Source organism: Oncorhynchus mykiss, chromosome 5 (assembly GCF_057628025.1).
Source record: "Oncorhynchus mykiss isolate SJ-2025 chromosome 5, ASM5762802v1, whole genome shotgun sequence".
In the NCBI taxonomy this organism is placed as follows: Eukaryota; Metazoa; Chordata; class Actinopteri; order Salmoniformes; family Salmonidae; genus Oncorhynchus; species Oncorhynchus mykiss.
In genome coordinates this window covers 67,918,521-67,943,064 of record NC_143026.1, presented here as the reverse complement: position 1 = coordinate 67,943,064, position 24,544 = coordinate 67,918,521, and the positions used below count along the sequence as shown (strand labels likewise).

Here is a 24,544-nt window from a genome sequence, read left to right as displayed (position 1 = left end):
AGCCTGGTGAAAAAGAAAGGATGGGCCTCTCCATTTAGCATTTCTGTCCCGTTTTGTATCCCACACAATCATCTGCTAAGAAAAGGAGACTTAATACCAGCGCACCTGCCGTAAGAGTATACACAAAAGGAAGAGACTTTTACTGTACAGTGCCTTCAGAAAGTATTCACACCCTGTGACCTTTCCCACATTTTGTTGTGTTACAGCCCAAATGTTTTATTAACTGAATTAAGAGATAGTGTCACTGGCCTACACACAACAACCCCATCCCGTCAAAGAGGAATTATATTAAGATTTTTTTATTTTTTTATTAATTAAATATTAAACTCTGAAATGTCTCAAGTCAATAAGTACTCAAAGCCCTTTATTTTGGCAAGCCTAAATATGTTAAAGTCATATACAGTTGAAGTTGGAAGTTTACATACACTTAGGTTGGAGTCATTAAAACTCGTTTTCAACCACTCCACAAATTTCTTGTTAACAAACTATAGTTTTAGCAAGTCAGTTAGGACATCTACTTTGTGCATGACACAAGTAATTTTTCCAAAGATTGTTTACAGACAGATTTCACTTATAATTCACTCTATCACAATTCCAGTGGGGCAGAAGTTTACATACACTAAGATGACTGTGCCTTTAAACAGCTTAGAAAATTCCAGAAAATGATGTCATGGCTTTAGAAGCTTCTGATAGGCTAATTGACATCATTTGAGTCATTTGGAGGTGTACCTGTGTATGTATTGTAAAACCTACCTTCAAACTCAGTGTCTCTTTCCTTGACATAATGGGAAAATCTAAAGATATCAGCCAAGACCTCAGAAAAAATTGTAGACCTCCACAAGTCTGGTTCATCCTTGGGAGCAATTTCCAAACGCCTGAAGGTACAAAAAGTGCAAATCAATCCCAGAACAACAGCAAAGGATCTTGTGAAGATGCTGGAGGAAACCGGTACAAAAGTATCAATATCCAAAGTAAAACGAGTCCAATATTGTCATAACCTGAAAGGCCGCTCAGCAAGGAAGAAACCACTGCTCCAAAACCACCATAAAAAAAGCCAGACTACGGTTTGCAACTGCACATGGGAACAAAGATTGTACTTTTTGGAGAAATGTCCTCTGGTCTGATGAAGCAAAAATAGAACTGTTTGGCCATAATGACCATCATTATGTTTGGAGGAAAAAGGGTGAGGCTTGCAAGCCAAAGAACACCATCCCAACCATGAAGCACGGGGGTGGCAGCATAATGTTGTGGGGTTGCTTTGCTGCAGGAGGAACTGGTGCACTTCAAAAAATAGATGGCATCATGAGGAAAGAAAATGATGTGGATATATTGAAGCAACATCTCACGACATCAGTCAGGAAGTTTGGTTGTAAATGGGTCTTCCAAATGGACAATGACCCCAAGCATACTTCCAAAGTTGGGGCAAAATGGCTTAAGGACAACAAAGTCAAGGTATTGGAGTGGCCATCACAAAGCCCTGACCTCAATCCCATAGAACATTTGTGGGCAGAACTGAACAAGCGTGTGCGAGCAAGGAGGCCTACAAACCTGACTCAGTTACACCAGCTCTGTCAGGAGGAATGGGCCGAAATTCACCCAATTTATTGTGGGAAGCTTGTGGAAGGCTACCCGAAACGTTTGACCCAAGTTAAACAATTTAAAGGCAATGCTACCAAATACCAACTTCTGACCGACTGGGAATGTGATGAAAGAAATAAAAGCTGAAATTCTGACATTTTACATTCTTAAAATAAAGTGGTGATCCTAACTGACCTAAGCCAGGAAATGTTTTACTTGGATTAAATGTCAGGAATTGTGAAAAATGTAGTTTAAATGTATTTGGCTAAGGTGTATGTAAACATCTGACTTCAACTTTAAGTTGCATGGACTCACTCTGTGTGCAATAATAGTGTTTAACATGACTAGCTGATCTCTGTACCCCACACATAATTGTCTGTAAGGTACCCCAGTTGAGCAGTGAATTTCAAACGCAGATTCAACTACATAGTCCAGGGAGGTTTGCCAATGCCTCGCAAAGAAGGGCACCTATGGGTAGATGGGAAAAAATAAATAAAAGCAGACCTTGAATATCCCTTTGAGCATGGTGAAGTTATTATACTTTGGATGGTGTATCAATACACCCAGTCACTACAAAGATACAGGTGTCCTTCCTAACTCAGTTGCTGGAGAGGAAGGACACCATTCAGGGATTTCACCATTAGACCAATGGTGACTAAATCAAATCAAATTTATTTATATAGCCCTTCGTACATCAGCTGATATCTCAAAGTGCTGTACAGAAACCCAGCCTAAAACCCCAAACAGCAAGCAATGCAGGTGTAGAAGCACTCCCTAGAAAGGTCAAAACCTAGGAAGAAACCTAGAGAGGAACCAGGCTATGTGGGATGGCCAGTCCTCTTCTGGATGTGCCGGGTGGAGATTATAACAGAACATGGCCAAGATGTTCAAATGTTCATAAATTACCAGCATGGTCAAATAATAATAATCACAGGCAGAACAGTTGAAACTGGAGCAGCAGCACGGCCAGGTGGACTGGGGACAGCAAGGAGTCATCATGTCAGGTAGTCCTGGGGCATGGTCCTAGGGCTCAGGTCCTCCGAGAGAGAGAAAGAAAGAGAGAATTAGAGAGCGCATACTTAAATTCACACAGGACACCGGATAGGACAGGAGAAGTACTCCAGATATAACAAACTGACCCTAGCCCCCGACACAAACTACTGCAGCATAAATACTGGAGGCTGAGACAGGAGGGGTCAGGAGACACTGTGGCCCCATCCAATGACACCCCCGGACAGGGCCAAACAGGAAGGATATAACCCCACCCACTTTGCCAAAGCACAGCCCCCACACCACTAGAGGGATATCTTCAACCACCAACTTACCATCCTGAGACAAGGCCGAGTATAGCCCACAAAGATCTTCATCACGGCACAACCCAAGGGGGGGCGCCAACCCAGACAGGAAGATCACATCAGTGACTCAACCTACTCAAGTGACGCACCCCTCCTAGGAACGGTATGAAAGAGCACCAGTAAGCCAGTGACTCAGCTGCTGTAATAGGGTTAGAGGCAGAAAATCCCAGTGGAGAGAGGGGAACAGGCAAGGCAGAGACAGCAAGGGCGGTTCATTGCTCCAGTGCCTTTCCGTTCACCTTCACACTCCTGGGCCAGACTACACTCAATCATATGACCCACTGAAGAGATGAGTCTTCAGTAAAGACTTAAAGGTTGAGACCGAGTTTGAGTCTCTCACAAGGGTAGGCAGACCATTCCATAAAAATGGAGCTCTATAGGAGAAAGCCCTGCCTCCAGCTGTTTGCTTAGAAATTCTAGGGACAATTAGGAGGCCTGCGTCTTGTGACCGTAGCGTACGTGTAGGTATGTACGACAGGACCAAATCAGAGAGATAGCCCATGCAATGCTTTGTAGGTTAGCAGTAAAACCTTGAAATCAGCCCTTGCCTTGACAGGAAGCAAGTGTAGGGAGGCTAGCAACTGGAGTAATATGATCAAATTTTTTGGTTCTAGTCAGGATTCTAGCAGCCATATTTAGCACTAACTGAAGTTTATTTAGTGCTTTATCCGGGTAGCCGGAAAGTAGAGCATTGCAGTAGTCTAACCTAGAAGTGACAAAAGCATGGATACATTTTTTTGCATCATTTTTGGACAGAAAGTTTCTGATTTTTGCAATGTTACGTAGATGGAAAAAAGCTGTCCTTGAAACAGTCTTGATATGTTCTTCAAAAAAGAGATGAGGGTCCAGAGTAACGCCGAGGTCCTTCACACTTTTATTTGAGACGACTGTTCAACCATTAAGATTAATTGTCAGATTCAACAGAAGCTCTCTTTGTTTCTTGGGACCTAGAACAAGCATCTCTGTTTTGTCCGAGTTTAAAAGTAGAACGTTTGCAGCCATCCACTTCCTTATGTCTGAAACACATGCTTCTAGCGAGAGCAATTTTGGGGCTTCACCATGTTTCATTGAAATGTACAATAGTGGTCCTGAGGAACACCGAAATTTACAGTTGATTTGTCAGAGGACAAACCACTCACAGAGACAAACTGATATCTTTCCGACAGATAAGATCTAAACCAGGCCAGAACTTGTCCGTGTAGACCAATTTGGGTTTCCAATCTCTCCAAAGGAATGTGGTGATCGATGGTATCAAAAGCATCACTAAGGTCTAGGAGTACGAGGACAGATGCAGAGCCTCGGTCTGATGCCATTAAAAGGTAATTTACCACCTTCACAAGTGCAGTCTGATGGGGTCTAAAACCAGACTGAAGCATTTCGTATACATTGTTTGTCTTCAGGAAGGCAGTGAGTTTCTGTGCAACAGCCTTTTCTAAAATTTCTGAGAGGAATGGAAGATTTGATATAGGCCGATAGTTTTTTATATTTTCTGGGTCAAGGTTTGGCTTTTTCAAGAGAGGCTTTATTACTGCCACTTTTAGTGAGTTTGGTACACATCTGGTGGATAGAGAGACGTTTATTATGTTCAACATAGGAGGGCCAAGCACAGGAAGCAGCTCTTTCAGTAGTTTAGTTGGAATAGGATCCAGTATGCAGCTTGAAGGTTTAGAGGCCATGATTATTTTCAGCATTGTGTCAAGAGATATAGTACTAAAACACTTGAGTGTCTCTCTTGATCCTAGGTCCTGGAAGAGTTGTGCAGACTCAGGACAACTGAGCCGACAGTATCAAAAAGGAATTTTGGATTGTTCTTATTTTCCTCAATTAAATTGGAAAAATAGGATGATCGAGCAACAGTAAGGACTCTTCGATACTGCACTGTCTTTCCAAGCTAGTCGGAAGTAGTCTGGTGTGGCGCCATTTCCGTTCCAATTTTCTGGAAGCTTGCTTCAGAGCTCGGGTATTTTCTGTATACCAGGGAGCTAGTTTCTCATGAGAAATGTTTTTAGTTTTTAGGGGTGCAACTGCATCCACGGTATTGCACAAGGTTAAATTGAGTTCCTCAGTTAGGTGGTTAACTGATTTTTGTCCTCTGGCGTCCTTGGGTAGACAGAGGGAGTCTGGAAGGACATCAAGGAATCTTTGTGTTGTCTGTGAATTTATAGCACAACTTTTTTTTTATTTAATTTTTTAATTTTACCCCTTTTTCTCCCCAATTTCGTAGTATCCAATTGTGTAGTAGCTACTATCTTGTCTCATCGCTACAACTCCCGTACGGGCTCGGGAGAGACGAAGGTTGAAAGTCATGCGTCCTCCGATACACAACCAACCAAGCCGCTGCTTCTTTAACACAGCGCACATCCAACCCGGAAGCCAGCCGCACCAATGCGCCGGAGGAAACACCGTGCACCTGGCCACCTTGGCTAGCGTACACTGCGCCCAGCCCGCCACAGGAGTCGCTGGTGCGCGATGAGACAAGGACACCCCTACCGACCAAGCCCTCCCTAACCCGGGCGACGCTAGGCCAATTGTGCGTCGCCCCACGGACCTCCCGGTCGCGGCCGGTTACGACAGAGCCTGGGCGCGAACCCAGGACTCTGATGGCACAGCTGACGCTGCAGTACAGCGCCCTTAACCACTGCGCCACCCGGGAGGCTCCTATAGCACGACTTTTGATGTTCCTTGGTTGGGGTCTGAGCAGATTATTTGTTGCAATTGCAAACGTAATTAAATGGTGGTCCGATAGTCCAGGATTATGAGGAAAAACATTAAGATCCACAACATTTATTCCATGGGACAAAACTAGGTCCAGAGTATGACTGTGACAGTGAGTAGGTCCAGAGACATGTTGGACAAAACCCACTGAGTCGATGATGGCTCCGAAAGCCTTTTGGAGTGGGTCTGTGGACTTTTCCATGTGAATATTAAAGTCACCAAAGATTAGAATATTATCTGCTATGACTACAAGGTCCGATAGGAATTCAGGGAACTCAGTAAGAAATGCTGTATATGGCCCATGAGGCCTGTAAACTGTAGCTATAAAAAGTGATTGAGTAGGCTGCATAGATTTCATGACTAGAAGCTCAAAATAAATTTGCTATTGTAAATGTTAGCCACACCTCTGCCTTTGCGGGATGCACGGGGTATATGGTCACTAGTGTAGCCAGGAGGTGAGGCCTCATTTAACACAGTCAATTCATCAGGCTTAAGCCATGTTTCAGTCAGGCCAATCACATCAAGATTATGATCAGTGATTAGTTAATTGACTATAATTGCCTTTGAAGTAAGGGATCTAACATTAAGTAGCCCTATTTTGAGATGTGAGGTATCATGAACTCTTTCAATAATGACAGGAATGGAGGAGGTCTTTATCCTAGTGAGATTGCTAAGGCGAACACCGTCATGTTTAGTTTTGCCCAACCTAGGTCGAGGCACAGGCAGGGTCTCAATGGGGATAGCTGAGCTGACTACACTGACTGTGCTAGTGGCAGACTCCACTATGCTGGCAGGCAGGCTATCAGCCTGCTGCCTGGCCTGCACCCTATTTCATTGTGGAGCTAGAGGAGTTAGAGCCCTGTCTATGTTGGTAGATAAGATGAGAGCACCCCTCCAGCTAGGATGGAGTCCGTCACTCCTCAGCAGGTCAGGTTTGGTCCTGTTTGTGGGTGAGTCCCAGAAAGAGGGCCAATTATCTACAAATTCTATCTTTTGTAAATAAGTTACAGAGTTGAATGGCTGTGATAGGAGAAAACTGAGGATGGATCAACATTGTAGTTACACCACAATACTAACCTAAATGACAGAGTGAAAAGAAGGAAGCCTGTACAAAATAAATCATATTCCAAAACATGCATCCTGTTTGCAATAAGGAACTAAAACTGACAAAGAAATTAACTTTATGTCCTGAGTACTAAGTGTTATGTTTGCGGCAAATCCATCACATGGCGGTTTTGGAACCGTGGCTTCTTCCTTGCTGAGTGGCCTTTCAGGTTATGTCAAAATAGGACTCGTGATACTGTGGATATAGATACTTTTGTACCTGTTTCCTCCAGCATCTTCACAAGGTCCTTTGCTGTTATTCTGGGATTGATGTGCACTTCTCGCACCAAAGTCTGTTCATCTCTAGGAGACTGAACGCGTCTCTTTCCTGAGCGGTATGACAGCTGTGTGGTCCCATGGTGTTTATACTTGCATAATATTGTTTGTACAGATGAACGTGGTACCTTCAGGCGTTTGGAAATTGCTCCCAAGGATGAACCAGACTTGTGATCTACAAAAAAAAATCTGTGGTCTTGGCTGATTCATTTGGATTTTTCCATGATGTCAAGCAAAGAGGCAGTGAGTTTGAAGGTAGGCCTTGAAATACATCTACATGTACACCTCCAATTGACTCAAATGATGTCAATTAGCCTATCAGAAGCTTCTAAAGCCATGACATCATTTTCTGGAATATTCCAAGCTGTTTAAAGGCACAGTCAACTTAGTGTATGCAAACTTCTGACACACTGTGATACAGAATTGTGATACAGTGAATTAAGTTAAATCTGTCTGTAAACAATTGTTGGAAAAATTACTTGTGTCATGCACAAGTTAGATGTCTTAACCGACTTGCCAAAACTATAGTTCATTAACAAAAAAATTGTGGAGTGGTTGAAAAACGAGTTTTAATGACTCCAACCTAAGTGTATGTAAACTTCCAACTTCAACTGTACACTGGAATTGCTTACCAAGAGGACATTGAATGTTCCTGGGTGGCCTAGTTACAGTTTTGACTTAACTCTGTTTGAAAATCTATGACAAGACTTGAAAATTGCTGTCTAGCAATGATCAACAACCTTGAGCTTGAATAATATAAAAAATAATGTGCAAATATTGTACAATCCAGGTGTGCAAAGCTCTTAGAAACATACCCAGAAAGACTCGCTGCCAAAGGTGATTCTAAACTCAGGAGGTTGAATACTTATCTAATCAAGATAGAGTTCAATTGTTTTTTATTTTTATTTTTTACAAATGGTTAGAATTTTTCTTCCACTTTGACAGAGTATTTTGTGTAGATTGTTGACAAAATGTTTTACAATTAAATCAATTTTAACCCCACTCTAACACAACAAAACGTGGGAAAAGTCAAGGGGTGCAAATATTTTCTGAAGGCACTGTATATGCACAGGATAGGCAGGATAGGCACTAATATTTAAGTAAACCACCTACATTTGGGCAACTATACACAATGTTTATTACACTAACATTGGCAGCAAAAATAAATTACATAAACCAGATCTTTTCAATCTTTTTAATAGAAAATAATAAACAAAACAAAAAAAATACAAAAGGAAACAACTTACAGCATATTTACAGCACCAGTTTTTACCCTCATATGTTATACCATGTTTAACACAAAATTATAGCCTTTAGCTATAAACAATTTGATATCTGTCTGCATTGAATAACTAATTGTTGCATAATGTGGACATAGTTTTCTACATACCCTGGGAGTAATAGGTTCTATCTGTGTGGCTATAAAAATAGCCCAAGTTCACTTTCATGCAGTGCACAGGACACAAAGATAGTGAGATTTGATGGTCAAGCTATTCAACACAATATCTCTAATCAACCATACCAGGACAATTTTAGACACATAAATATTTCTGTTTTGGGGTCTGACTGTCATGATTAATCAAGTTTGAGAGCCGACAAAATACTAAGAGATCGACCACATTTCATCTAACAGCACAGATGTGGTACAAACTAAGTGCAAACCCCAACACCAAGTGCATGTGTGGTGGCACCGTTCCATGTCTGAGAATAACCATGTTTAGACAACGATGTAGCAAGTTCTTCAGTACCAAGTCTTCAGTACTGTATTCATTCAACACAGATGAGGTACTTTAGCCCAATAGGAGAAGAGAGCATTTCTATAGTGCAAGTTGGGCCAAGGATGCAGCTCAGCAGCAATAGAATTTTATCCTTATTCACATAACAATAACAATGTGAACAAGAACCCACCCAGTCTTTCAGAGTTAGATCGCCAGAGGAGAAGAATACATACCAACAAAAACTGGTGACAATCATGATCATGGATTTTCTAAATAAAACAGGAACAGTAAATGAAAACACTGTTGATTTCTGCCTTTTACCAACTCACTCTATCGAGGGCTCTGGCTCTGCTGGCACTCCAACAATGTACTCCAGCAGCACCTGTCCACTATGGCCTACCTGACCAGGCAACACAGTGACATGGCCATCCCTGTAGATCTCTTTAGAGGAGCCCATTCTCAGCATCTTGCTCCCTGTCACTGCCAAGGTCCCACCACAGTATAACTCAAGTGCTGTGCTGTTGGCCTCTCCGACAGACAGTTCTCTCCAGGGCCCTCAGCTCCCCTTCTCTCCCCCTCCCTGTCTGTCTCTCTACAGCGGTCTGGTTAGAGGGGAGCAGAAGTCATCTCTTCACCTTGGCGTCTTCTCGGATCTTCCATATCATGAGCTCCATGCAGGCGCAGGCGTCCTCACTGGAGTCATGACCTTCAACTGAAACCAGAGGGAAATGGCCTACTAGTGACATGTGACCAATGTATATCATACAGAGGAACAATAAACAGTGTAATGAGGGTTTAGCTGCTCACCGCTGTCCTGTATGATGCGTTTGAGGTGGTCTGCCATGAGGTTCCTCAGGGCCCTCTTGTATGGCAAGCCCAGGCGATGGGGGAACACAATGGCTGTGTCCACTACAGTGCTGTGTATGACCTACAAAGACAGCATGAGATACAGAGTGAGGGCCATTACACAGACACACCTACCTACGTCGTACTATAGTTGTGAGGATTGATTAAACAATCCCTAAACAGCCATTTTTTGTATTCTACCCCTTTTCTCCCCAATTTCGTGATATCCAATTGCGATCTTGTCTCATCACTGCAACTCTCCAATGGGCTCGGGAGACGAGTCATGCGTCCTCCGAAACATGACCCGCCAAACAACACTTAACACTCGCCCGCTTAACCCGGAAGCCAGCCGCACCAATGTGTCGGAGGAAACACTGTTCACCTGACGACCGAAGTCAGCCTGCAGGCGCCCGGCCCTCCAAGTAAAGCACCACCAGCCAACCCCTCCCGTAACCAGGACGATGCTGGGCCAATTCAGCGCCGCCCTATGGGACTCCCGGCCACAGCCGGTTGTGACACAGTCCGGGATCGAACCCGGGTCTGTAGTGACGCCTCTCAGGAAATAGCCTTTCTACAACTGAGAACTGTCAAAATGTCCAAACTTCTCTGAATTTTTGTTGGTTTTCTATTCGTGTGAGGACTTCTGGAACTCACACGAATAGTATAGTAAAACACACACACGTAATGCCCAGAGGGCAATCAGATTAGGGGAGTATGTGTGTGTGTACCTTGAGGGCAAAGAGGTCACTCTCCAGGCTGTGTCCTATGAGGATGGACTCAGTGCTGAACATGTTGAGGATCACAGCCTGCACGTCTCTCAGGGTGATGGTCGCATTCTCCAGGTCCTCCTCTGTTACACCCGAAAACCTGCGCAAACCATGATGAAAACTTGTATATTTGTCCTAGTGTGTGTACGCGCATATGCTAGATATTGTAAATCTCCACACTCAAGATTGAAAACTGTTATTCTCGATTCCTTACCGTGTGTTGTAGTCAACCACTTTGCTTTCGGGTTTGACAAATGTGTCATAGATGACTTTCAGCTCAGAGTTGATAACAGTCACCCTGGTCAGCTCCAGACCTTGCTTTGTGTAACACTATTACCAAGGAGAAAGAGAGCGACAAAGACGACACATTATAAAAGGTATTAAGATGCCCTCTCAGCACTCATACAGCTAATTGTGCCCAAAGAAAAGCAGTGCAGCAGCAAGCTCACCATCTCACAGTCCAGGGCGTAGACTCCACCGTTGCCGTCTGGGGGCAGCTGTTTCTCAAAGGTCTGAACATAGCCGTCCAATGATTCTTTGCGTCCGTCCTGAACGTGTTGCTGTGGACAGACAGGATTCAAGGTGAAAAATCAAATGGCAGGTATTAGTTGATTCTTAAAATGTAACACAAACAGAGAAAGTATTCTGCTTTGAATGGAAGTCATCAAGCGCAATAAGAACCAGTCACGACGTGCCTTGGACACCACTGCCCCCTTGTGTTCCCATTGTTTCTCAGTTCAAACTCAGTATTGACATTATTACTGATCACACAGCAGAACTGTTAGGTGTGTTACCTTAGACACAGAGCAGCCAGGAGAGCCCACAGTCCCTGAGCAGCAGCTGTAGTTGGTCTCCCAGCCTCCCGACACTGTTACCACAGACACACAGAAGCTCTTGCTAGTCCAACTCAAAATATGACACTACATTCAAATCCTAACATTCATTTTACAACATGCACAAATTCAATCACTGCAAAAGTTCATAGACAAATACAGTAAGCTCCAAAAGTATTGGGATAGTGACACCATTTAAGTTGTTCTGGCTCTGTACTCCAGCACTTTGGATTAGAAATGATATAATAACTATGATGTTAGCGCAGAACGTCAGCTTTAATTTGAGGGTATTTTTATCCATATCAGGTGAACCCCACTTTTTGTACATAGTCCCCCCATTTAAGTTTGTTTTGGTTGTGTTACAGATATATTTGTGCCCAATAGAAATGAATGTTAAATAATGTGTCATTTTGGTGTCACTTTTATTGTAAATAAGAATATAATAGAATAAACAGGGGAGGTTAGCATTTTTGGGGGGGATATGATATTTGTGCGTCTAACTTTCTCACTCATCATTATTCATTCAGGGTTATCTGTAATCATGGTAGCATCCATATGAATCTAGAAATGTTTAGAAACATATTCTATTCTTATATACAATAAAAGTGACTCCAAGATGACACAATATATTATTTACCATTCATTTCTACTGGGCACAAAATAATCTGAAACACAACCAAAACAAGTCACAAGCTTGATGTAATCATTGAGTGCTAGGAATATGGGAGCAAATACTAAACTTGTGACTACTTTATTACACATAAGTGAATTTGTCCCAATACTTTTGGTCCCCTAAAATGGGGAGAATATGCACAAAAAGTGCTGTAATTTCTAAACAGTTCACCCGATATGGATGACAATACCCTCAAATTAAATCTGCACTTTAACCCCAGTCATTGTATCATTTCAAAGTGCTGAAGTACAGAGTCAAAACCCCCAAATTGCCACTAACCACATTTCCACCCAACTATTTCATGCGGATGAATTACCTGACGCATTAAAAAAAGTTACAATCGTGCTGATGGAAACATGAAATGTCATAAAAAATGTATCAATTACCACAATTTGTTCATTCGATATGGTGGGATCTTTTGGGGTCTGTAAAATTAACTGTGAGGTGGAAACGCCTTTATTCGCAAATATTGAAATAATAACCATGATATCAAAGTCACGCTATGACATGTTGTGTGGTCCTCCCACTACGACTCATCGGGAAAGCATGCAGTTTGTTACAGATGAAATAAGTTATGATGAACTTCACAGTATGGTGAAAGTGCACGGTGATGAGCTTGATGCTCAGTTCCAATTAATATCAAGGGTCTTATTCTGGTGACATGATCATCGATGCTTGGCTGCCGTTTGACAAATACAAATAATATCTCTCTCATCCATAATAATCTCATAATGTAGGTAGCCTACCCGCACTATCTGAGTGGGTACATTTGCTATATAATGCAACAGTTTATTTTTGACAAGACCATCAGTAAAGTTGAAAATGCGATGAAAACCCATTTAACTTTCATTTGGTATATGGGAATTTAACGGGAAAAGTTACACTACATTACCAAAAGTATGTGGACAAGTGCTCGTCGAACATCTCATTCCAAAATCATGGGCATTAATATGGAGTTGGTCCCCCCTCTGCTGTTTTCCACTAGATGTTGGAACATTGCTGCGGGGACTTGCTTCCATTCAGCCGCAAGAGCGTTAGTGAGGTCGAGCACTGATGTTGGGTGATTAGGCCTGGCTCACAGTCGGTGTTCCAATTCATCGCAAAGGTGTTCGATGGGGTTGAGGTCATGTCTCTGTGCAGGCCAGTCAAGTTCTTCCACAACGATCGACAAACCATTTCTGTATGGACCTCGCTTTGTGCACACCTGTCAGCAACGGGTGTGGCTGAAATAGCCAAATCCACTCATTTGAAGGGGAGTCCACTTACTTTTGTATATATAGTGTATTTTTATGTGCACTACGTCGTCACGCACAGCCTTTTATCCGCAAAAAGTCTGTTTTCTCGAAACATCTCTGGTGGGAAAATGCACATATTGTTTTATGCAGATTTTAGAATATTTGCATGAAAATCTGTTGGAAATTGGATGGAAACCTAGCTAGTGTCCAAATACTTTTGAAACTCACTGTATACACACAGACAGACCTACCTTTATGTCTGCGCAGACGGCCCCAGTGATGATTACACTCCTCCTTGCGAACACAGTTGCCGTTGGCGTTGATCTTATACTCGGCCCCACATCGACAGCACACCTTGGCAAAAGCTTTGAACAAATCAAAAAATCTGTTAGTCTGGCAGAGAAGGATTTGATCCAACCAGACTGAGGAGGGTGTTTAGAGTGCTTTGTAGAGACTTACGGTCAACATTCTTCTTTTCCGGGACGTTGTGGACCACGGCTCGACCTGAGCGCTCAGGGTGTGGCCTGGGGTATCCATGCTCCTGCAGCTGCTCCTCCGTCATCAGATAGTCCCTCAGCTTCCTGTACAGCCTGACACCTGCAGCCGTGCAGACAACACATAGCTAAAATACAAAGCCCTTCCTGCCTAATCAAACATCTACTGCCTGTAATACCAGCTCCAACCAGAGGAGGACTAGCTACTCACCACTGAGTTTCTCCTCCTGTTGCTTGCCAGTCCTGTTGATGGTGAAGCTGGTCTTGGCAGCGAGGCGTCCCCCCAGCACTTCCTCATGGGACTGGGCCTTCCTGTTCCCCACCACTGCAGGGCTCCCTGAAAGAAGACAAGCAGGCTGATTAGACTCTGATCTATGTTAGTTTGGTTCTTTTCACCTAACGGTAAAGGTTGCCATTTTTGGAGGGAGATTTTATCCTAGATCTGTGCAAAAGGGCAACGACTTACAGAAGCGCTGCAACTACACCAAACGCCATCTGTTTGTAATTCCTACATAGTTAATGTATGTGTCAGTGACATACTGGCAACGGGTGAGGTGGGGGAGCTGCTCTTGCTGCGTAGCTTCTTCAGTGTGTTGACTGCCACGTTGAGGTAGATGTTCTTACTGCTGCTCCGGTCATACACCACCTTCTCTTCCTCCAGGGCCTAGAGACACAGTCCACTGTTAGAACTTCAACTCACATCAAATATTTCACAAACATAACTCATCCACCCTTTTCTAAAATGGGATACCACTAGCAGTGCCATGAGCACACATACTTAACAGTAGACATGGATAGATTTAATGATAAATCAGTTCAACCCTGTGTGGTCTCACATACCATTTGGAAGGCCAAGTCTTCAGAGGGGCAGAACTTCATACACTCATCTATAAAGTTGTTGAGGTATCGCTGGCGGACGTTGGTGGGCACTTTGGCTCCAAACTCAGTGGGAATCACTGGGCGCTTCATTGCAGAGCTCTGAGAAGAACATACAAATAATTTCAACTAAATAGACACAAATGTCATGTTTTCATGATAATGTTCTGACATACTATAAATTCCTGGCGTTACCTTCATTGTGGGAGTGTGTGCCACCCTCTTCTGTGCAATAGTGGTGGTGGTCTTTGACAAGATGCCGGCTGATGTCTGGGCCTTCACAGAGACACCACCTGGGAGAGTCCTGGTGGGCGACAACACTCTGCTGCCTGCTAGCTTTGCCTCGACAACACCTGTAGTCAGATAAAGAAAGGATTCTCAACAACACATTCCTTAAATGACACTTTTCTGGTCTCATATTTTTGGGCTGTCGTAATGCATACAAACTCCGTGTTAGATCAGGGTTTCCCAAACTCGGTCCTGGGGCCCGTGTGCACGTTTTGGTTTTTGCCCTAGCACAACAAAGCTGATTCAAATAACCAACTCATCATCAAGCTTTGATTACTTGAATCAGGCAGGGGGGGCAGAACTGAGTTTGGGAAAACCTGTGTTAGATGACATGACCATATATGGGGTGAAAGATAGAACAGCCATAGGCCAAGCATTCGTACCAGACTTGGAGGAGGATGGTAAGGGGGTGGGGCGGTGGGCTACTCTCTTCCTCTCCCCAGGGAAGGGGCTGAGGCTTGGCCTGGGTCTGGGTGTAGAGGCAGTCTTCACGGCTGCTGCAAGCTGAGAGGCCTGCTGCTGGGCAATCTGCATGCGCTGGTAACAGATCTCCTGGGCAGTCAGTCTCCTGTACGATGGAGGCTTTGGTGTTGCCTCAGTCTGAAACACAGAATCCAGTTTTATTCAATGAAAGGCTTTTTGCTACGGTGGTTACCATAGAGATGTGGGTAAATACCAGAGAACAAACTCACACTTCCTTTGGCGGAGAAATGTGAAACCCTCTTCTTCTGCCCAGGAAAGAGAGTAGTTTGATTGCTGTCTGTGGCATCCTCATCATCAGAATCTTTAGAGGGCTGGGAAAAAGAGAGGAAAAACTGAGCAGATTTACATTTCACACAATAGTTAATGAACAGAATGTTGGAAAAAAAACATTACATTCAGTGCCATTCTAAAATGAGGTACACACATTTTTACTGACCTGTATGAACAGGATACACTGCAGTGAATGCTAACATAAGGAAATATTGTACAATACAACTTGTAATGAAGGGAAATGGCAATCTATGGGTACCTTGGCTTGCCTTCCCTTGTCCTCTGTCTTCACATCCTTGGATTCATTGAAGATCCGTAAGCACTCCTCCATTGGGTCTTCATCCAGGTCAAAGTCCATGTCCATCTGCAGACCGGAGTAGTCCACCCCACCACCATCCATGTCATCATAGCCTCTGTCATCCTCTGGACCAACGTCATCATCCTCTGAGGATGAGGGGGTGAGCTCTGAGGCATTCCTCTTATTCAAATGCCCCCTCTTGAAAGCAGCAGCTGACTTCCTCACAATTTTTTCCTCCTCGTCATCCTCCTCGCGTTTCTCCTCTGCACTCTCATCCCCAAACAGATCTACGTGACTCAGAGATCTTTGTTTCACCTTTCCTGTTTTGCCATCCAAGAAGCTTCTGCTGTTTTTCTTCACCTTGTCTTTACTGCTGTTAGAACTCCCTTTGCTAACTTTATTGAAGCCCCTTTCTCTTCCACTGCTGTCATGTTTACCATTCTTGTGTTCTTTAAACTTTGAAGAGTCCTTTTCCTTGTCTGAAGTCTTCAGTTTTTTACTATCCCCACCCCCCTTTTCTCTCTCACTCTTGCTTGACGCCCCTTTTACTTTGTCTGTCCTTAGCTTACTCTTTCCATCACTTCTCTTTTCTTCCTGTCCCTCCTTGCCTTTGTCTATGGATTTATCCTTTATCTTGCTTTTCTCCTCTTCTTTCTTTCCCTGATTCTTGCTGTCCTTCTTTGCAGTTTCGTGGCTTGATGTCTTTGAATCACTTATTTTCTTACCGTCCCCTGCTCCTTTTTCTTTACTACTACCACTCTTTTTACTGGACTCCTTTTCAGATTTATGCACCTTCTCTACTTTGATGATCTTCGTGTGGCTGGTTTTACCTGGCACTTTTTCAGTTTCTGGTTTGACTTTTTGCCTTGCTACTTGCTGGTTCTCCGAGTCTTCCTGCTCTTTAGCCTCCCGACTCCTCTGTTGTTTCAGCCCACCTAGAGTTCTTTCAGTCCTCTCTCCTTTCCCTGGACCAGAGGTTTCCTCCACTGACCCACTGCTACTCTTCCTCCTCTGCAGACGGCTGAGAGAGGTGGGTCGATACTCTGTCCCAGAGCTCTCCTCATCAGACTCAGAGAAACTGACAGTGTACTTCAGTGGGTCTGGTATCACCTGTCGAGGCTTCTTAGTGGTTGGCACATATTCCTCATCCGTTGACAGCTTTTCTGTCCCTGACAGGTGAGGTCTTTTTTTCACTTCTCCCTTAGAAGCACCTGTCCTCTGGTCTTTCTTATCCTTGACAGCAATTTTAGCTGAATAGTTGGAGAGAGGGTCATATTCCATGTCTGTGGATGGTTTAGAATTATCCACTGTGTACTTGTTCTTGGAGAAGGCCGCATTATTGGAGTACTTAGGACTAGTAGGGGGAGAGGGTAGATGAGGAGATCGTGTTCGAGGAGCAGGCTTCTTCAAAGCTGTTTTGGTAACCGAGGTGGGCACATATTCCATGGAGCTGGCATGGTTGTCCTTGCTGTCAGAGTCCAAGGTGTACTTACTGGAGCGAGGGGTGGGATTATAATCAGCTGTTGTAGTCATCTGATAACTGCCTGGGTCATACGCCAAGTGGGATGCCACGGCTTGTGGTTTTGGCCAGTTAGCCATCACTTTGGGGGAACTGGCAGTAGGATCATATTCCTGGTCCCCAAATCGTGATGGTGGTTTTGGCACCAGCTTGGGGGAACTGGCAGTAGGGTCATATTTCTGGTCTCCAGTTTGTGAGAGTGGTTTCAGCAACACTTTAGGAGAACTGGCAGAAGGGTCATATTCCAGGTCCCCGATTTGGGAGAGCTTCTTCTTTTCCCGCTCCACCTCACTGCGTACCGCCTCGATGGCACGATTGACCAACTCAAGCTCGAGGGCACCCATGTCCACTGTTGCAGCAGCAGGCTCCCCATTCTGTTGCTCCTCTGGTCTTACTACCTCTGGGTTGAATGGGTCATAGCCACCTTGCTCTGAAGGAAGCCATTAGATACCAATTAGGATTAGCAAATTGTCAAGCATGTTCTATGGTAAACATAATCCACATTTTTAAGGTACTCAAACAATTCAGTTGAATGTTATATTATGTCCCTACCTTGCATCGAAATAAGGTTTCAAATGCCATTGTCAACAAACCTGACTTGTCACAACACGAAGAACCATTGAGTTCTACGGGTTAAGATAAGGACACCCCTTACCTCACTCTGACTTTACTAGCTAACATGTACTAGCTAGCTAGTTAGCTAATGCAGCCATAACGAATTACACAGTATAGCCGATTGAGGATTTATTTAATGTACAATATGTGATGTTATCAACCCCTCAGTAAGGCGAAATATATTTTTTATATTTCACAATGGTTAAAATATTTAGCTAAACACTGTAGCTAATGTTATGCAGCCACTGCGACAAACACTGGATAGCTAGCTAACCTAGTTAAGTTAGAAGAATACAAAATAAATGCAAATCACCCTTTTGTTTGGAGTAAAGTTCTTTTGATGTTCTAGTGTCATTTGAGCCATAAGACGCACGTCTATGTTTGCTGTGTCTGAAGTGGCAGTATGGTCTGTTGCACCCATATTTGCCGCTTATCCCATTGCAGCTATCCGTGTAAAACGGGCAGTCAATTCCACGGAAGAAACCGGTGGATCTCAGCATAGTCTTCCTAGACCTCTCATACCCGCAGAATCGAGACTGACAATTTGGTGTAGTTCGTTTTTTAGTTGTAATAAATCGAGAGGAATCCACTTGTCACATAGCTAGGTACATGTAAAACAATACAGCATCCCTACGACGCCATGTTGGATGGCAAAAAAAGCTATCGCGAGAAGCCCAAGTCGCACATATAGACGAATATGAGAACACCAAGTACTTGCCTGTGGAAATTCAGGCCAAGGCAATGAGCACATGGGTGTAAGAAAGCTACCCACGGCATACTTGCGTTCATTTTCACCTTGAAATTGTGTTAATTTGCCATCTCATTGTATAAACGTAACTAAGAACTTACGAAAGTGACTGAACATTAACAGCTCACCCTGATATCTAAGCCTTGCGGACAGGTAACAGCAATACTAGCTACCTCACGCTTCTGCAAAAAGTGGTAGCACCCATTAGATTGGTCTTGGAAGTCTGTCAGTGTGTACAATGAGTTGAGGCACAGTAGTCAGGTCCAAGGTAGCCCAATGTGTTCAGTTTTCCTTCTGGCGTTTACACAGGGAGCCAGATGCTGTTTTTTTCTTCACTAATTGGTCTATTGACCAATCAGATCTGAAAGAAACTGATGTGATTTGTCAAAAGACTGTGTGTGTGTCTGTGGGGTGGGGGGGGGGGCTGCCTTTGTAAACGCAGCATTCTATAGCATAATAGCTGTGACTCGATCGGTGTTCACGATTAAAGAAACCAGACAAAAGTTTATTTCACAGTTGTTTTTTTCAGTCCTTATATGGTAATCAGAACAGCTGACATCTTGATGAGAAACTGCACTCGTCCTAATCAAACATGTAGAGCTATAAGAGAACGAAAAATGTGTTTACCAGAATTGCACTGATTTGAGATTGAATGTGGTAACATCTGTTTCAAACAAAATTTCAAATTGATACACACACCTCCATCACAAAATACACCCATTTACTTGTCTGATTATTCAATTTTGTTGCCAAAATTGTACTCAGAATTTTGGCAAAATGCGTTTTAACCTAATACGACGCCAATTAAGGATATGAGTCTATAAAATCAATAGAACCGTAAACAAATAACATCCCCGCTTTAAAAAAAAAAAAAAAAAAACCGACATAATGGGCATGCACGCAGTAACCCAACCATACCTTCCTGAGCTGAACCTCAAAATCACCGACTCGCATACGAGGCCAGCTCTGTCCTTTTATACATGTTCTTCACCTGTTGCGCACAGCTGATCAATTAAACCAATCAATCATGCAAATTGTTGGGCTATGTAGACCTAATAACAATAAATTAGAATGTATGAAACTTTTATAGCGTTTTTCTATTATCAGTGCTATGCTTAGGCTAATAACCCTCCTGCTGTGTTCCCGTCGAAATGGACCGATTTAAGTTTTCTCTGAAAAATGTAGTTCATTTAATCTGATTGTCATAAGGTTCCATGAATTTGTCCACACAGGGCATCTGAACACACAAAATACATGTAGATGAGTTTCATAAGATGTGGGGTGTTTTATTTGACTTTTGTACACAAATGGTGTTCCCGGTCAAAAATGACCAGTCATTAGAAATTAATAGGTGAGACTACAATTAGTGTATAAAATTGAGTTCAGGCACATGCCCATTCATCAGATGGACACACTTCCTCTCCCAGACCCCCACATGCATGTGTGTTTGAGCACACACACACACACACACACACACACACACACACACACACCTCACTCTCCTTCTTGGCTTCCATGGCAACCCCCACGAGAAGGCTCTTGTGAGGCTCTATATCATATCTTTGATCATGACACTGGTGAGGAGGAGAGAGGCCAGGACACTGACAATGAAGATGCATTAGAGGAAGTAGTCTGGAATAAATAGCACAATATGTTTCATCTGAGTATTTGTTATAGTCAAAATAATCCATATATTATGCTTTTTTTTTTACTAAAAAACGAGTTGTATGAGCTCAGGTCAATGAGGCCTACAGGCCATAAATATCAAAAAGAAGTTCAAAACGTATAATGTTCACAAGAACTTAAGTTGATAAAAAAGATTTAACACAACATTAGGTGATAATATATGGATTGTTATGGATTTATAATCAGCTATAAACTATAATAATTTTGGAGCGGGAACACATTAATTAACACGAAACGAACACAATAGGAGGGTTAATTAGACTATAAGGAACAAACACTTTTTTTCATGATAGACATTCAAGTAAATAAGTCGATTAAAAGCAAATGCATGCATTTTATTACTGTGTATAGTTGTCTTTGACTTTGCTTGAAATAGTTATGTGTCTACTGTGTCATAAATAAGAACGCAATACGCAATCGTTTATGACGCTTAGACCGCTCCAATGTAGGTTCTTGACGGATTTTCTAAACGCACCATTAACGGGGAAAATTCTGAACACAAAATGTAGTAAGCTAGCTAGATGATGGTTTCCATCGCCAATATGTTTGCTAACGCAAATAATGATTTCAGCAACGGGTTGAATGTCTCTTCTCGGCCTCTATTCCTGGGTCTTGATGTGGCCATCCTTATCAAGACCGTTGTGTTTTTATTCTGCTCGGGCCTCATACTGTGGTGCTTATGGGATCTATGGAGAAGAAAGGATGAAGACTTCGACGACACAGATTTGTTGTAAGTTTAGAAACATGTTTGTTTGCGTGTGTGTTTGTGTGTGTATATGTGAGAGAGACCCCATTTGCCCCCCTAGACACAACTACAACAACATAACAAACAAAAACGGGTGACAACTCCTGCGGCTCTGTCGGACGCTGGGTATGTACATAGTCAATGGTAGGATTCGAGAGGACTCTTACAGTAGGTACACATATAGCTCATCTCTTGGCAGTAATACTGCAGACTACTTTATCACTGACCTCAACCCAGAGCCTATTAGAGCGTTCACAGTCAGTCCACTGACACCCCTATCAGATCACAGCAAAATCGCACTCCACCTGAACAGAGAGCGATGCTCAATCATGAGGCATCAAATCCGAAGGAACTGAATAATATTAAGAAATGCAATGGGTGGAAGAAAATTAGTGTGGAAATCTACAACGACAACAAAAAGTTGCAACAACAAATTCAATCCCTTCTAGACAATTTCCTGGACTAAAGGTTTCACTGTAATAGTGAAGGTGCAAACATGGCAGTATAACACCTCTCAGTATATTTGACCTCTCAGCTTCCCTATCAAATCAAAACATTTCAAGCAGAGAACCTAAGAATATTAACAACAATGATAAATTGTTTGATGAAGAATGCAAAAACCTAAGAAATAAATTGAGAAACCTATTCAACCAAAAACACAGAGACCCAGAAAACCTGAGCATAGGCCTTCACAATGGTGAACCACTAAAATAATAAACAACAACACAAAGAGTTAGATGTCAATCATTTGGGCTCTATAACAGAGAACAAACAGCAAAAACATATAAACGATCAAATACAAATCTTAGAATCAACTATTAAAGACTATCAGAACCCCCTGGATTCTCCAATTATATTTAATGAACTACAGGACAAAATACAATCCCTCAGACCCAAAAAGGCCTATGGGGTTGATATCTGAAATGAAATGATAAAATATTCAGACCACAAATTCCAATTGGCTATACTTAAAATCTTTAACATCATCAGCTCTGGCATCTTCCCCAATATTTGGAACCAAGGAAAGATCACCCCAATCCACAAAAGTGGAGACAAATTTGACCCCAATAATTACCGTGGGATATGCGTCAACAGCAACCTTGGGAAAATCCTCTGCATTATAATTAACACCAGACTCTTACATTTCCTCAGTGAAAACAATATACTGAGCAAATGTCAAATTGGAAAACATACAACATTACAAAATCCATATACACAAACAACAAGTGTGTTGTTAAAACTGTCAAAAAACACACACATTTCTTTCCACAGGGCCGGTGGGTGAGACAGGGATGCAGCTTAAGACCCACCCTCTTCAACATATACAGTACCAGTCAAAAGTTTGAACACACCTACTCATTTAAGTTTTTTTCTATTTTTTTTCTTCTATTTTCTACATTGTAGAATAATAAACTATGAAATAACACATATGGAATCATGTAGTAACCAAAAAAGTGTTAAACAAATCAAAATATATTTTAGATTCTTCAAAATAGCCACACTTTGCCTTGATGACAGCTTTGAAGGAGTTCCCACATATACTGAGCACTTGTTGGATACTTTTCCTTCACTCTGCTGTCCAACTCATCCCAAACCATCTCAATTGGGTTAAGGTCGGCAGATTGTGGAGGCCAAATAGCCCTTACACAGCCTTGATATATGTTGGGTCATTGTCCTGTTGAAAAACAAATGATAGTCCCACTAAGCGCAAACCAGATGGGATGGTGTATTGCTTAAGAATGCTGTGGTAGACATGCTGGTTAAGTGTGCCTTGATATTGAAATAAATCACAGAGAGTGTCACCAGCAAAGCACCCCCACATCATCACACCTCCTCCTACATGCCTCAGGGTAAGAATTACACATGCTGAGATCATCTGTTCACCTACTGTGCGTCTCACAAAGACACGGCAGTTGGAACAAAAAATCTAAAATTTGGTCTCATCAGACCAAAGGACAGATATCCACCGGCCTAATGTCCATTGCTCGTGTTTCTTGGCCCAAGCAAGTCTCTTCTTATTATTGGTGTCCTTTGTAGTGGTTTCTTTGCAGCAATTCGTCCATGAAGGCCTGATTCACGCAGTATCTTCTGAACAGTTAATGTTGAGATGTGTCTGTTACTTCAACTCTGTGAAGCATTTATTTGGGATGCAATTTCTGAGGCTGGTAACTCTAATGAACTTATCCTCTGCAGCAGAGGTAACTGTGGGTCTTCCTTTCCTGTGGCGGTCCTCATAAGAGCCAGTTTCATCATAGCGCTTGATGGTTTTTGTGACTGCACTTGAAGAAACTTTCAAAGTTCTTGAAATTTTTCGGATAGACTGACCTTCATGTTTTAAAGTAATGATGGACTGTTGTTTCTCTTTGCTTATTTGAGCTCTTCTTGCCATAATATGGTCTTGGTCTTTTACCAAATAGGCCTATCTTCTGTATACCACCTCTACCTTGTCACAACACAACTGATCGGCTCAAATGCATTAAGAAGGAAATAAATTACACAAATTAACTTTTAACAAGGCACACCTGTTAATAGAAATGCATTCCAGGTGAATACCTTATGAAGCTGGCTGTGAATGCCAAGTGTGCAAAGTTGTCCTCAAGGCAAAGGGTGACTACTTCGAACAATCTCAAATATAAAATATATTTACATTTGTTTAAACACTTTTTTTGGTTACTACTTCACAGTTTTGAAGTCTTCACTATCATTCTACAATGTAGAAAATAGTACAAAAAGGACATCTCTTGAATGAGTAGGTGTGTCCAAACTTTAAACTGGTACAGTATATCAACGAATTGACGAGGGAACTAGAACAGTCTGCAGCACACGGCCTCACCCTACTAGAATTTTAAGTCAAATGTCTACTGTTTGCTGATGATCTGGTGCTTCTGTCCCCAACCAAGGAGGGCCTACAGAAGCACCTAGATCTTCTGTACATATTCTGTCAGACCTGGGCTCTGACAGTAAATCTCAGTAAGACAACAATAATGGTGATCCAATAAAGGTCCAATTGCCAGGACCACGAATACAAATTCCATCTAGACACTGTTTCCCTAGAGCACACAAAAAACTATACATACCTCGACCTATACATCAGCACCACAGGTAACTTCCACAAAGCTGTGAACAATCTGTGCGACAAGACAAGAAGGGCCTTCTATGCCATCAAAAGGAACTTAAAATTCGACATACCAATTAGGATCTGGCTAAAAATACTTGAATCAGTTATACAGTGGCTTGTGAAAGTATTCACCCCCGTTGGCATTTTACCTATTTTATTGCCTTACAACCTGGAATTAAAATAGATTTTGGGGGGGTTTGTATCATTTGATTTACACAACATGCCTACATGTTTGAAGATGCAAAATATTTTTTATTGTGAAACAAACAAGAAATAAGACAAAAAATGTGTAACTATTCACTCC

At 42.5% G+C, this 24,544-nt stretch overlaps 1 protein-coding gene across 2 annotated transcripts; it reads right to left on the bottom strand.

The window, feature by feature from the left end:
• Positions 1-8,211: 8,211 nt before the first annotated feature.
• Positions 8,212-18,655, bottom strand: rexo1 (REX1, RNA exonuclease 1 homolog). Of its 2 annotated transcripts, XM_021603967.3 has the most exons (16): positions 18,257-18,655; positions 15,771-17,758; positions 15,451-15,552; positions 15,142-15,358; positions 14,666-14,823; positions 14,435-14,572; positions 14,135-14,258; positions 13,806-13,931; positions 13,560-13,697; positions 13,352-13,465; positions 11,154-11,227; positions 10,809-10,919; positions 10,574-10,689; positions 10,321-10,459; positions 9,554-9,674; positions 8,212-9,458 (listed from the first exon to the last, which is right to left on the bottom strand). In XM_021603967.3, exons 1-16 carry the CDS (start codon positions 18,441-18,443, stop codon positions 9,370-9,372), a joined length of 3,942 nt encoding a protein of 1,313 aa, XP_021459642.2. In that variant the 5' UTR covers positions 18,444-18,655; the 3' UTR covers positions 8,212-9,369. The 2 variants fall into 2 exon arrangements, with proteins under 2 accessions (XP_021459642.2, XP_090091768.1); XM_090235642.1 differs by lacking the exons at positions 8,212-9,458; positions 9,554-9,674; positions 10,321-10,459; ... (1 more) ...; positions 10,809-10,919; positions 11,154-11,227 and adding an exon at positions 12,306-13,217.
• Between the last annotated feature and the right edge of the window lie 5,889 nt (positions 18,656-24,544).